General features: G+C 45.9%; 1 protein-coding gene across 1 annotated transcript; it reads left to right on the top strand.

Annotated features, from left to right (window-relative positions):
• Nucleotides 1–9695: 9695 nt before the first annotated feature.
• LOC137357003 (relaxin-3 receptor 1-like) lies at nt 9696–10871 on the top strand. The gene has a single exon (XM_068022937.1). The coding sequence runs from the start codon at nt 9696–9698 to the stop codon at nt 10869–10871; it is 1176 nt and encodes a 391-aa protein (XP_067879038.1).
• Nucleotides 10872–11083: the final 212 nt, after the last annotated feature.

Genomic DNA, 11083 nt, shown 5'->3' with positions numbered 1-11083 from the left:
GGGTATATCAGAGTGTTTCAGTGATGAATGTGGGGATATATCAGAGTGTTACAGTGAGGAGTGTGGGGTATATCAGAGTGTTACAGTGAGGAATGTGAGGTATATCATAGTGTTTCAGTGATGAATGTGGGGATATATCAGAGTGTTACAGTGAGGAGTGTGGGGTATATCAGAGTGTTTCAGTGATGAATGTGGGGATATATCAGAGTGTTACAGTGAGGAATGTGGGGTATATCAGAGTGTTACAGTGAGGAGTGTGGGGTATATCAGAGTGTTACAGTGAGGAATGTGGGGTATCTCAGAGTGTTACAGTGAGGAATGTGGGGATATATCAGAGTGTTACAGTGAGGAATGTGGGGTATATCAGAGTGTTACAGTGAGGAGTGTGGGGTATATCAGAGTGTTACAGTGAGGAATGTGGGGTATCTCAGAGTGTTACAGTGAGGAATGTGGGGATATATCAGAGTATTACAGTGAGGAATGTGGGGTATATCAGAGTGTTACAGTGAGGAGTGTGGGGTATATCAGAGTGTTACAGTGAGGAATGTGGGGTATCTCAGAGTGTTACAGTGAGGAATGTGGGGTATATCAGAGTGTTGCAGTGAGGAATGTGGGGTATATCAGAGTGTTACAGTGAGGAATGTGGGGATATGTCAGAGTGTTGCAGTGAGGAATGTGGGGTATATCAGAGTGTTGCAGTGAGGAATGTGGGATATATCAGCGTGTTACAGTGAGGAATGTGGGGATATGTCAGAGTGTTGCAGTGAGGAATGTGGGGTATATCAGAGTGTTGCAGTGAGGAATGTGGGATATATCAGAGTGTTACAGTGAGGAATGTGGGGGATATCAGAGTGTTGCAGTGAGGAATGTCGGATATATCAGAGTGTTACAGTGAGGAATGTGGGGGATATCAGAGTGTTGCAGTGAGGAATGTGGGATATATCAGAGTGTTACAGTGAGGAATGTGGGGGATATCAGAGTGTTACAGTGTGGAGTGTGGGGTATATCAGAGTGTTACAGTGTGGAGTGTGGGATATATCAGAGTGTTACAGTGAGGAGTGTGGGATCTATCAGAGTGTTACAGTAAGGAATGTGGGATATATCAGAGTGTTACAGGGTGGTGTGTGGGGTATTTCAGAGTGTTACAGTGAGGAGTGTGGGATCTATCAGAGTGTTACAGTAAGGAATGTGGGATGTATCAGTGTGTTACAGTGAGGAGTGTGGGATCTATCAGTGTGTTACAGTGAGGAGTGTGGGATCTATCAGAGTGTTACAGTGAGGAATGTGGGGTATATCAGAGTGTTACAGTGAGGAATGTGGGGTATATCAGAGTGTTACAGTTGGAGTGTGGGATATATCATAGTGTTACAGTGAGGGGTGTGGGGTATATCAGAGTGTTACAGTGAGGAATGTGGGGTATATCAGAGTGTTACAGTTGGAGTGTGGGATATATCATAGTGTTACAGTGAGGGGTGTGGGATATATCATAGTGTTACAGTGAGGAGTGTGGGGTATATCAGAGTATTAAAGTGAGGAATGTGGGGTATATCAGAGTGTTACAGTGAGGAATGTGGGATATATCAGAGTGTTACAGTTGGAGTGTGGGATATATCATAGTGTTACAGTGAGGGGTGTGGGATATATCATAGTGTTACAGTGAGGAGTGTGGGGTATATCAGAGTATTAAAGTGAGGAATGTGGGGTATATCAGAGTGTTACAGTGAGGAATGTGGGGTATATCAGAGTGTTACAGTGTGGAGTGTGGGGTATATCAGAGTGTTACAGTGAGGAGTGTGGGGTATATCAGAGTGTTACAGTGAGGAATGTGGGGATATATCAGAGTGTTAAAGTGAGGAATGCGGGGTATATCAGAGTGTTACAGTGAGGAATGTGGGATATATCAGAGTGTTACAGTGAGGAATGTGGGGTATATCAGAGTGTTACAGTGAGGGGTGTGGGTATATCAGAGTGTTGCAGTGAGGAATGTGGGGTATATCAGAGTGTTAAAGTGAGGAATGTGGGGTATATCAGAGTGTTACAGTGAGGAATGTGGGATATATCAGAGTGTTAAAGTGAGGAATGTGGGGATATATCAGAGTGTTAAAGTGAGGACTGTGGGGTATATCAGAGTGTTACAGTGAGGAATGTGGGATATATCAGAGTGTTACAGTGAGGAATGTGGGGTATATCAGAGTGTTAAAGTGAGGAATGTGGGGTATATCAGAGTGTTAAAGTGAGGAATGTGGGGTATATCAGAGTGTGACATTGAGGAATGTGGGGTATATCAGAGTGTTTCAGTGAGGAGTGTGGGATATATCAGAGTGTTACAGTGAGGAATGTGGGGTATATCAGAGTGTTAAAGTGAGGAATGTGGGGTATATCAGAGTGTTAAAGTGAGGAATGTGGGGTATATCAGAGTGTTACAGTCAGGGGTGTGGGATATATCAGAGTGTTTCAGTGAGGAGTGTGGGATATATCAGAGTGTTACAGTGAGGAATGTGGGGTACATCGGAGTATTAAAGTGAGGAGTGTGGGATATATCAGAGTGTTACAGTGAGGAATGTGGGATATATCAGAGTGTTACAGTGAGGAATGTGGGGTATATCAGAGTGTTTCAGTGATGAATGTGGGGATATATCAGAGTGTTACAGTGAGGAGTGTGGGGTATATCTGAGTGTTACAGTGAGGAATGTGGGGTATATCAGAGTGTTTCAGTGATGAATGTGGGGATATATCAGAGTGTTACAGTGAGGAGTGTGGGGTATATCAGAGTGTTTCAGTGATGAATGTGGGGTATATCAGAGTGTTACAGTGAGGAGTGTGGGGTATATCAGAGTGTTACAGTGAGGAATGTGGGGTATCTCAGAGTGTTACAGTGAGGAATGTGGGGATATATCAGCGTGTTACAGTGAGGAATGTGGGGATATGTCAGAGTGTTGCAGTGAGGAATGTGGGGTATATCAGAGTGTTACAGTGAGGAATGTGGGGATATATCAGCGTGTTACAGTGAGGAATGTGGGGATATGTCAGAGTGTTGCAGTGAGGAATGTGGGGTATATCAGAGTGTTGCAGTGAGGAATGTGGGGTATCTCAGAGTGTTACAGTGAGGAATGTGGGGTATATCAGAGTGTTACAGTGAGGGGTGTGGGTATATCAGAGTGTTGCAGTGAGGAGTGTGGGGTATATCAGAGTGTTGCAGTGAGGAATGTGGGGTATCTCAGAGTGTTACAGTGAGGAATGTGGGGATATATCAGCGTGTTACAGTGAGGAATGTGGGGATATGTCAGAGTGTTGCAGTGAGGAATGTGGGGTATATCAGAGTGTTGCAGTGAGGAATGTGGGGTATCTCAGAGTGTTACAGTGAGGAATGTGGGGTATATCAGAGTGTTACAGTGAGGGGTGTGGGTATATCAGAGTGTTGCAGTGAGGAATGTGGGGTGTATCAGAGTGTTAAAGTGAGGAATGTGGGGTATATCAGAGTGTTACAGTGAGGAATGTGGGATATATCAGAGTGTTAAAGTGAGGAATGTGGGGATATATCAGAGTGTTACAGTGAGGAATGTGGGATATATCAGAGTGTTACAGTGAGGAATGTGGGGTATATCAGAGTGTTACAGTGAGGAATGTGGGATATATCAGAGTGTTAAAGTGAGGACTGTGGGGTATATCAGAGTGTTAAAGTGAGGAATGTGGGGTATATCAGAGTGTGACAGTGAGGAATGTGGGGTGTATCAGAGTGTTACAGTCAGGGGTGTGGGATATATCAGAGTGTTTCAGTGAGGAATGTGGGGTGTATCAGAGTGTTAAAGTGAGGAATGTGGGGTACATCAGAGTGTTACAGTGAGGAATGTGGGATATATCAGAGTGTTACAGTGAGGAATGTGGGGTATATCAGAGTGTTACAGTGAGGAATGTGGGATATATCAGAGTGTTAAAGTGAGGACTGTGGGGTATATCAGAGTGTTAAAGTGAGGAATGTGGGGTATATCAGAGTGTGACAGTGAGGAGTGTGGGATATATCAGAGTGTTACAGTGAGGAATGTGGGGTGTATCAGATTGTTAAAGTGAGGAATGTGGGGTACATCAGAGTGTTACAGTGAGGAATGTGGGGTATATCAGAATATTACAGTGAGGAATGTGGGGTACATCGGAGTGTGACAGTGAGGAATGTGGGGTATATCGGAGTATTAAAGTGAGGAATGTGGGGTATTTCAGAGTGTTACAGTGAGGAATGTGGGATATATCAGAGTGTTACAGTGAGGAGTGTGGGGTATATCAGAGTGTTTCAGTGATGAATGTGGGGATATATCAGAGTGTTACAGTGAGGAGTGTGGGGTATATCAGAGTGTTACAGTGAGGAATGTGGGGTATATCAGAGTGTTTCAGTGATGAATGTGGGGATATATCAGAGTGTTACAGTGAGGAGTGTGGGGTATATCAGAGTGTTTCAGTGATGAATGTGGGGATATATCAGAGTGTTACAGTGAGGAGTGTGGGGTATATCAGAGTGTTACAGTGAGGAATGTGGGGTATCTCAGAGTGTTACAGTGAGGAATGTGGGGATATATCAGCGTGTTACAGTGAGGAATGTGGGGATATGTCAGAGTGTTGCAGTGAGGAATGTGGGGTATATCAGAGTGTTACAGTGAGGAATGTGGGGATATATCAGAGTGTTGCAGTGAGGAATGTGGGGTATATCAGAGTGTTGCAGTGAGGAATGTGGGGTATCTCAGAGTGTTACAGTGAGGAATGTGGGGATATATCAGCGTGTTACAGTGAGGAATGTGGGGATATGTCAGAGTGTTGCAGTGAGGAATGTGGGGTATATCAGAGTGTTGCAGTGAGGAATGTGGGGTATCTCAGAGTGTTACAGTGAGGAATGTGGGGTATATCAGAGTGTTTCAGTGAGGAATGTGGGGTATATCAGAGTGTTACAGTGAGGAGTGTGGGGATATATCAGAGTGTTACAGTGAGGAGTGTGGGGTATATCAGAGTGTTACAGTGAGGTATGTGGGGTATATCAGAGTGTTACAGTGAGGAATGTGGGGTATATCAGAGTGTTACAGTGAGGAATGTGGGGTCTATCAGAGTGTTACAGTGAGGAATGTGGGGTATATCAGAGTGTTACAGTGAGGAATGTGGGGTCTATCAGAATGTTACAGTGAGGAATGTGGGGTATATCAGAGTGTTACTGTGAGGAGTGTGGGGTATATCAGAGTGTTACAGTGAGGAATGTGGGGTATATCAGAGTGTTACAGTGAGGAATGTGGGGTATATCAGAGTGTTACAGTGAGGAATGTGGGGTATATCAGAGTGTTACAGTGAGGGATGTGGGGTATATCAGAGTGTTACAGTGAGGAATGGGGGTATATCAGAGTGTTACAGTGAGGAGTGTGGGATATATCAGAGTGTTACAGTGAGGAATGTGGGGTATATCAGAGTGTTACAGTGAGGAATGTGGGGTATATCAGAGTGTTACAGTGAGGAATGTGGGGTATATCAGAGTGTTACAGTGAGGAATGTGGGGTATATCAGAGTGTTACAGTGAGAAATGTGGGGTATATCAGAGTGTTACAGTGAGAAATGTGGGGTATATCAGGGTGTTACAGTGAGGAATGTGGGGTATATCAGAGTGTTACAGTAAGGAGTGTGGGGTATATCAGGGTGTTACAGTGAGGAGTGTGGGGTATATCAGAGTGTTACAGTGATGAATGTGGGGATATATCAGAGTGTTACAGTGAGGAGTGTGGGGTATATCAGAGTGTTACAGTGAGGAGTGTGGGGTATATCAGGGTGTTACAGTGAGGAATGTGGGGTATATCAGAGTGTTACAGTGAGAAATGTGGGGTATATCAGAGTGTTACAGTGAGGAATGTGCGGTATATCAGAGTGTTACAGTGAGGAGTGTGGGGTATATCAGAGTGTTACAGTGAGGAGTGTGGGGTATATCAGGGTGTTACAGTGAGGAATGTGGGGTATATCAGAGTGTTACAGTGATGAATGTGGGGATATATCAGAGTGTTACAGTGAGGAGTGTGGGGTATATCAGAGTGTTACAGTGAGGAGTGTGGGGTATATCAGGGTGTTACAGTGAGGAATGTGGGGTATATCAGAGTGTTACAGTGATGAATGTGGGGATATATCAGAGTGTTACAGTGAGGAGTGTGGGGTATATCAGAGTGTTACAGTGAGGAATGTGGGGTATATCAGAGTGTTACAGTGAGGAGTGTGGGGTATATCAGAGTGTTACAGTGAGGAATGTGGGGATATGTCAGAGTGTTGCAGTGAGGAATGTGGGGATATATCGGAGTGTTGCAGTGAGGAATGTGGGGTATATCAGAGTGTTACAGTGAGGAGTGTGGGGATATGTCAGAGTGTTGCAGTGAGGAATGTGGGGATATATCGGAGTGTTGCAGTGAGGAATGTGAGGTATATCAGTGTGTTACAGTGAGGAATGTGGGGTATATCAGAGTGTTACTGTGAGGAATGTGGGGATATATCAGAGTGTTACAGTGAGGAGTGTGGGGTATATCAGAGTGTTACAGTGAGGAATGTAGGGTATATCAGAGTGTTACAGTGAGGAGTGTGGGGTATATCAGAGTGTTACAGTGAGGAATGTGGGGTATATCAGATTTCTTCAGTGGGGAGTGTGGGGTACATGAGAGTGTTACAGTGAGGAGTGTGGGGTATATCAGAGTGTTACTGTGAGGAATGTGGGATATATCAGAGTTACAGTGAGGGGTGTGGCATACATCAGAGTGTTGCAGTGAGGGGTGTGATATATATCAGAGTGTTACAGTGAGGGATGTGGGATATATCAGAGTGTTTCACTGAGTGGTGTTATGTATACCAGAGTTTTACTGTGAGGGGTGTGGGGTATATCAGGGTGTTACTATGAGAAGTGTGGGGTACATCAGAGTGTTTCAGTGAGGAATGTGGGGTACATCACAGTGGTACTGTGAGGGGGGTGGGGTATATCAGAGTGTTATTGTGAGGGGTGTGGGGTGCATCGGAGTGTTGCAGTGAGGGGTGTGGGGTATATCAGAGTGTTACAGTGAGGGGTGTGGGGTACATGAGAGTGTTGCTGTGAGGGGTGTGGGGTATATCAGAGTGTTACAGTGAGGAATTATATCAGAGTGTTGCAGTGAGGGTTGTGGGGTGTATCAGATTGTTACAGTGAGGGGTGTGGGGTATACCAGTGTGTTACAGTGAGGAATGTGGGGTATATCAGAGTGTTACAGTGAGGCATTATATCAGAGTCTTACAGTGAGGAGTGTGGGGTGTATCAGAGTGTTACAGTGAGGGGTGTGGGGTATACCAGGGTGTTACAGTGAGGAATGTGGGGTATATCAGAGTGTTACAGTGAGGAATTATATCAGAGTGTTACAGTGAGGGGTGTGGGGTGTATCAGAGTGTTACAGTGAGGGATGTGGGGTATACCAGGGTTTTACAGTGAGGAATGTGGGGTATATCAGAGTGTTACAGTGAGGAATTATATCAGAGTGTTACAGTGAGGGGTGTGGGGTGTATCAGAGTGTTACAGTGAGGGATGTGGGGTATACCAGGGTTTTACAGTGTGGAATGTGGGGTATATCAGAGTGTTACAGTGAGGAATTATATCAGGGTGTTACAGTGAGGGGTGTGGTGTATACCAGGGTGTTACAGTGAGGAATGTGGGGTATATCAGAGTGTAACAGTGAGGGATTTGGTGTATGCCAGGGTGTTACAGTGAGGAATGTGGGGTATATCAGAGTGTAACAGTGAGGGATTTGGTGTATGCCAGTTTTATTTGCTGCAAATAACCATCTTCAATTCCTCTGCTGTCCACCCTGTCCCCTTTCTTCCATGTATTCCTGCTTTTAACATAAAATAAGTTTGTAATGAAACTCCTGTTGCAATTTACTGGGAATAAGTTCATCAGATTGTTATAAAACATTCCATGTTTTATTCTGTTTGTGACAGTTGCAGGAATGGACTGTTTGCACTCACAAATAGGTGTCTGACCCACTTATATCTCTGAATCTGTCAGTATTTAACATATCACCATTTAATTTCAACATCCTCTGCTCAAGGACGAGTTGTCTTGAAGTGGCATTGCAGAGTTCTCTGGTGGTGAGATTGAGAAACTCCGTTCTATATAGTCGCATTGGCCCTTTCACTCTGTTGCCCTTCTAAACTGAGAGGGTGCAGTAAAGGGCCAATGCCGCTGTTACAACAAATCACTAGAGCAACAAAGTGTAGCAGGAAATGGGAGGTGTGCCCAAAAGCAATGACAAAACAATGCCAAGCATGTGTGAGAAATAAAAAATATATAGAAATGTACTGGACATAGTCAGAGAAAGGACATGATAATATTATGGATACTCTTCCCCTGTTAGATTGTGATCTGGACTCCTTGACTTAGATCACAGCCTTGATCAGTCACTTCTGAGTGATTATTCATTTTTATATAAAACAGCCCGAGCCTAATATGCACGACAGGCTTTTCAGTCACTTTAACTTCCTAGATTTTCATCCAACAACCAAACCTGTATTTTCCATTTCCAAACTCCATGGAACCGTAGAGATTTATACCACAAAAGGGCATGCGGACAATTGCATCTGTGCCAGTCCATTATTACTTCCCCATGGCCTAATATGTGCCGGTAGTTAAATAACTATTCAATTCTCTCATAACAGCCTCGACAGTTCCAGCCTCATACCATCAGCCCTCTGTGTAAAAAAAACAAATTCCTCCTTACCACACTCTCCTGACAATTTTAAATTGACTCCCTGAACCAGAGGAAAAAGAACTGTTCTTGCAGAGGGAACCTTCTGTGCTATTCTATGATTCGATGAACTGTTATATCAAGCTCAGCCTCCCTCCGTCTCCCTCTTCTCTGGTCAAAGGTCAGAGCTGAGCATCAACTGGGCTTGTCCAGGAGCCAGCTGAGCACGCAAGGAAAGAGGCGGTGACCGAGTCAACATCAGCATTTTGAGCAAGCGCCACGGGGCGGAAAGTTCTGCCAAATCCACATTGGACGCTTCAAGTATCGCAACCTCGTCAATACCCGGGCAGGAAAGCGAGCGGTTCAGCACCGAGGACAGCGCACTACCAGTGGGCGAGATTTCCAGCCAAGGGATGCCCGAGTGCTCTTGCCACCTGTGTGGTTTCAGCACCATGGACAACGACCTGGGGCGAGGTTAACAGCTGGAAGGGACTTCAGTACCTTGGCACTTGTGTCATTTCAGCACCGTGGACAGCGACTTGCCCGTGGGCTAGCCTCCAGAAGCTGTACTTTGTGCCTGACACAGCGACAGTAGAGGAGGCTAAAGGACACACATTTCACCCCCCCCCCCCCCCCCACCTCTGGACATTGCCCAGGAGGTCCCGAAGCGCTTTGCAGCCAGTGAAGAACGTTTTGAGGTGTGGGTCGCTGCTGTAATGTAGGAAACGCAGCAGCCAATATTCGCACAGCAGGATCCCACAAACAGCATTGTGGTAACGACCAGACAATCTGTGTTTTAGTGGCGATGGCTGAGGGATAAATATCGGCCCCAGGACACCGAGGAAAGCTCCCCCATTTCCAGGGGATGGTCCACCTGAGAAGGCAGTCTCATCTGAATAGGGACTGTGGTATCAGAGGCCATTAGGTATAATAACCAGTGATTGATGTTCTGAATTGATGGCTAGTACGATGCTTTAGCTTGGTACAATGGTGAGTGACTGGGATCTTGTTGATGGTGCAAATGACAGCTACTTGGGAGAGTTCAACGGCACATTATTCTTCGAACCAGGCAACTTTGGTGCTTTAGGAGCTTTCTACACTGTTTTACGAATCGTCACCGCGCTCATATACTCCGTCGTCTGCGCCCTGGGGCTCTTCGGAAACCTCCTGGTCTTGTACCTCATCCGAGGGATCAACGGGCGCAACCGGTCCACCATCAACTTCTTCGTCTTCAACCTGGCCCTGACCGATTTCCACTTTGTCCTGGTGCTGCCCTTCTGGGCGGCAGAGATCGCCCTGGACCACAGCTGGCCCTTCGGCAACGCCATGTGCAAGCTGGTCCTCTTTGCCACCGTGCTCAACATGTACGCCAGCGTCTTCTTCCTGACCGCCATGAGCGTCAGCCGGTACTGCTCGGTGTCCCAAACCCTCAGACCGGGCAGGACATCCTCCAGACCCTGTAAGGTGAAATGGGTCAGCTTGATGATCTGGCTGCTAGCCGGCGCTGTCAGCTTACCCCCGACTATATACTCCAGGACAGTCAGTATTCATGGTGAGGTACTGTGTATTCAGAAATTTCCAGATGGACAATATTTTCTGGCACTCTATCACATTCAGAAGATCATGGTGGCTTTTATAATTCCCCTGGTAGTCATATCTGTTTGTTATTTATTGCTCATAAAGTTTCTGCAACACCACAACCTAAGTAGCTGCAACTCAAAGAGACAATCCAAAGTCACCAAATCCACTGTCATACTGGTGTTGTCCTTCTTTCTCTGCTGGCTGCCCAACCACATCATAACCTTCTGGGGGGTCTTGGTGAAGTTGGAACTGGTCCACTGGGACCGAGCCTACTACATCACCCAGACCTACGTCCACCCATTAACTATCTGCCTGGCTAACACCAACAGTTGCCTCAACCCCATCATCTACTGCCTGATGAGGAAGGAGTTCAGGAAGTCCTTGAAGAACATCTTCTGGAGGATCTCCTCTATCAGTTACCCTTGGATGGGCCTAGCCACTGCCTGCTACAGGGACCAACAGGAAGACAGCCAAGTTGCCATTCCCTTGAACCAAATGCACAGTCAACCAGAATCCAACGTCCAAGGCCAAAAATGCAACACATTACCGGCCACCACCTCCACTGTTGTGCAACGAAACTGATCAACGCCCGCCTTCAAAACCTGGCTGTCTAGGAGATGCCCAATGCATGGATTACATCTGATCCTCAGTTAGACAGATGCACAGTGTATACGGTTGGGGCAGAGCACTGCATAGAATATACAGCACAGAAAACAGACCATTCAGCCCATCTGGTCCATGCCAGTGTCTATGCTCCATATGAGCCTCCTCCCTCCCGACCTCATCTCACCTTA

The sequence above is a fragment of the Heterodontus francisci genome, chromosome 46, assembly GCF_036365525.1.
Source record: "Heterodontus francisci isolate sHetFra1 chromosome 46, sHetFra1.hap1, whole genome shotgun sequence".
NCBI lineage: Eukaryota > Metazoa > Chordata > Chondrichthyes > Heterodontiformes > Heterodontidae > Heterodontus > Heterodontus francisci.
The sequence above is the reverse complement of the archived record's forward strand: the minus strand, read 5'-3'. Positions and strand labels throughout refer to the sequence as shown.

What these genes read in the sequence shown, in the direction of transcription:
- LOC137357003 (XM_068022937.1), top strand. Translation starts at nt 9,696, where the DNA reads ATGGTGAGTGACTGGGATCTTGTTGATGGTGCAAATGACAGCTACTTG.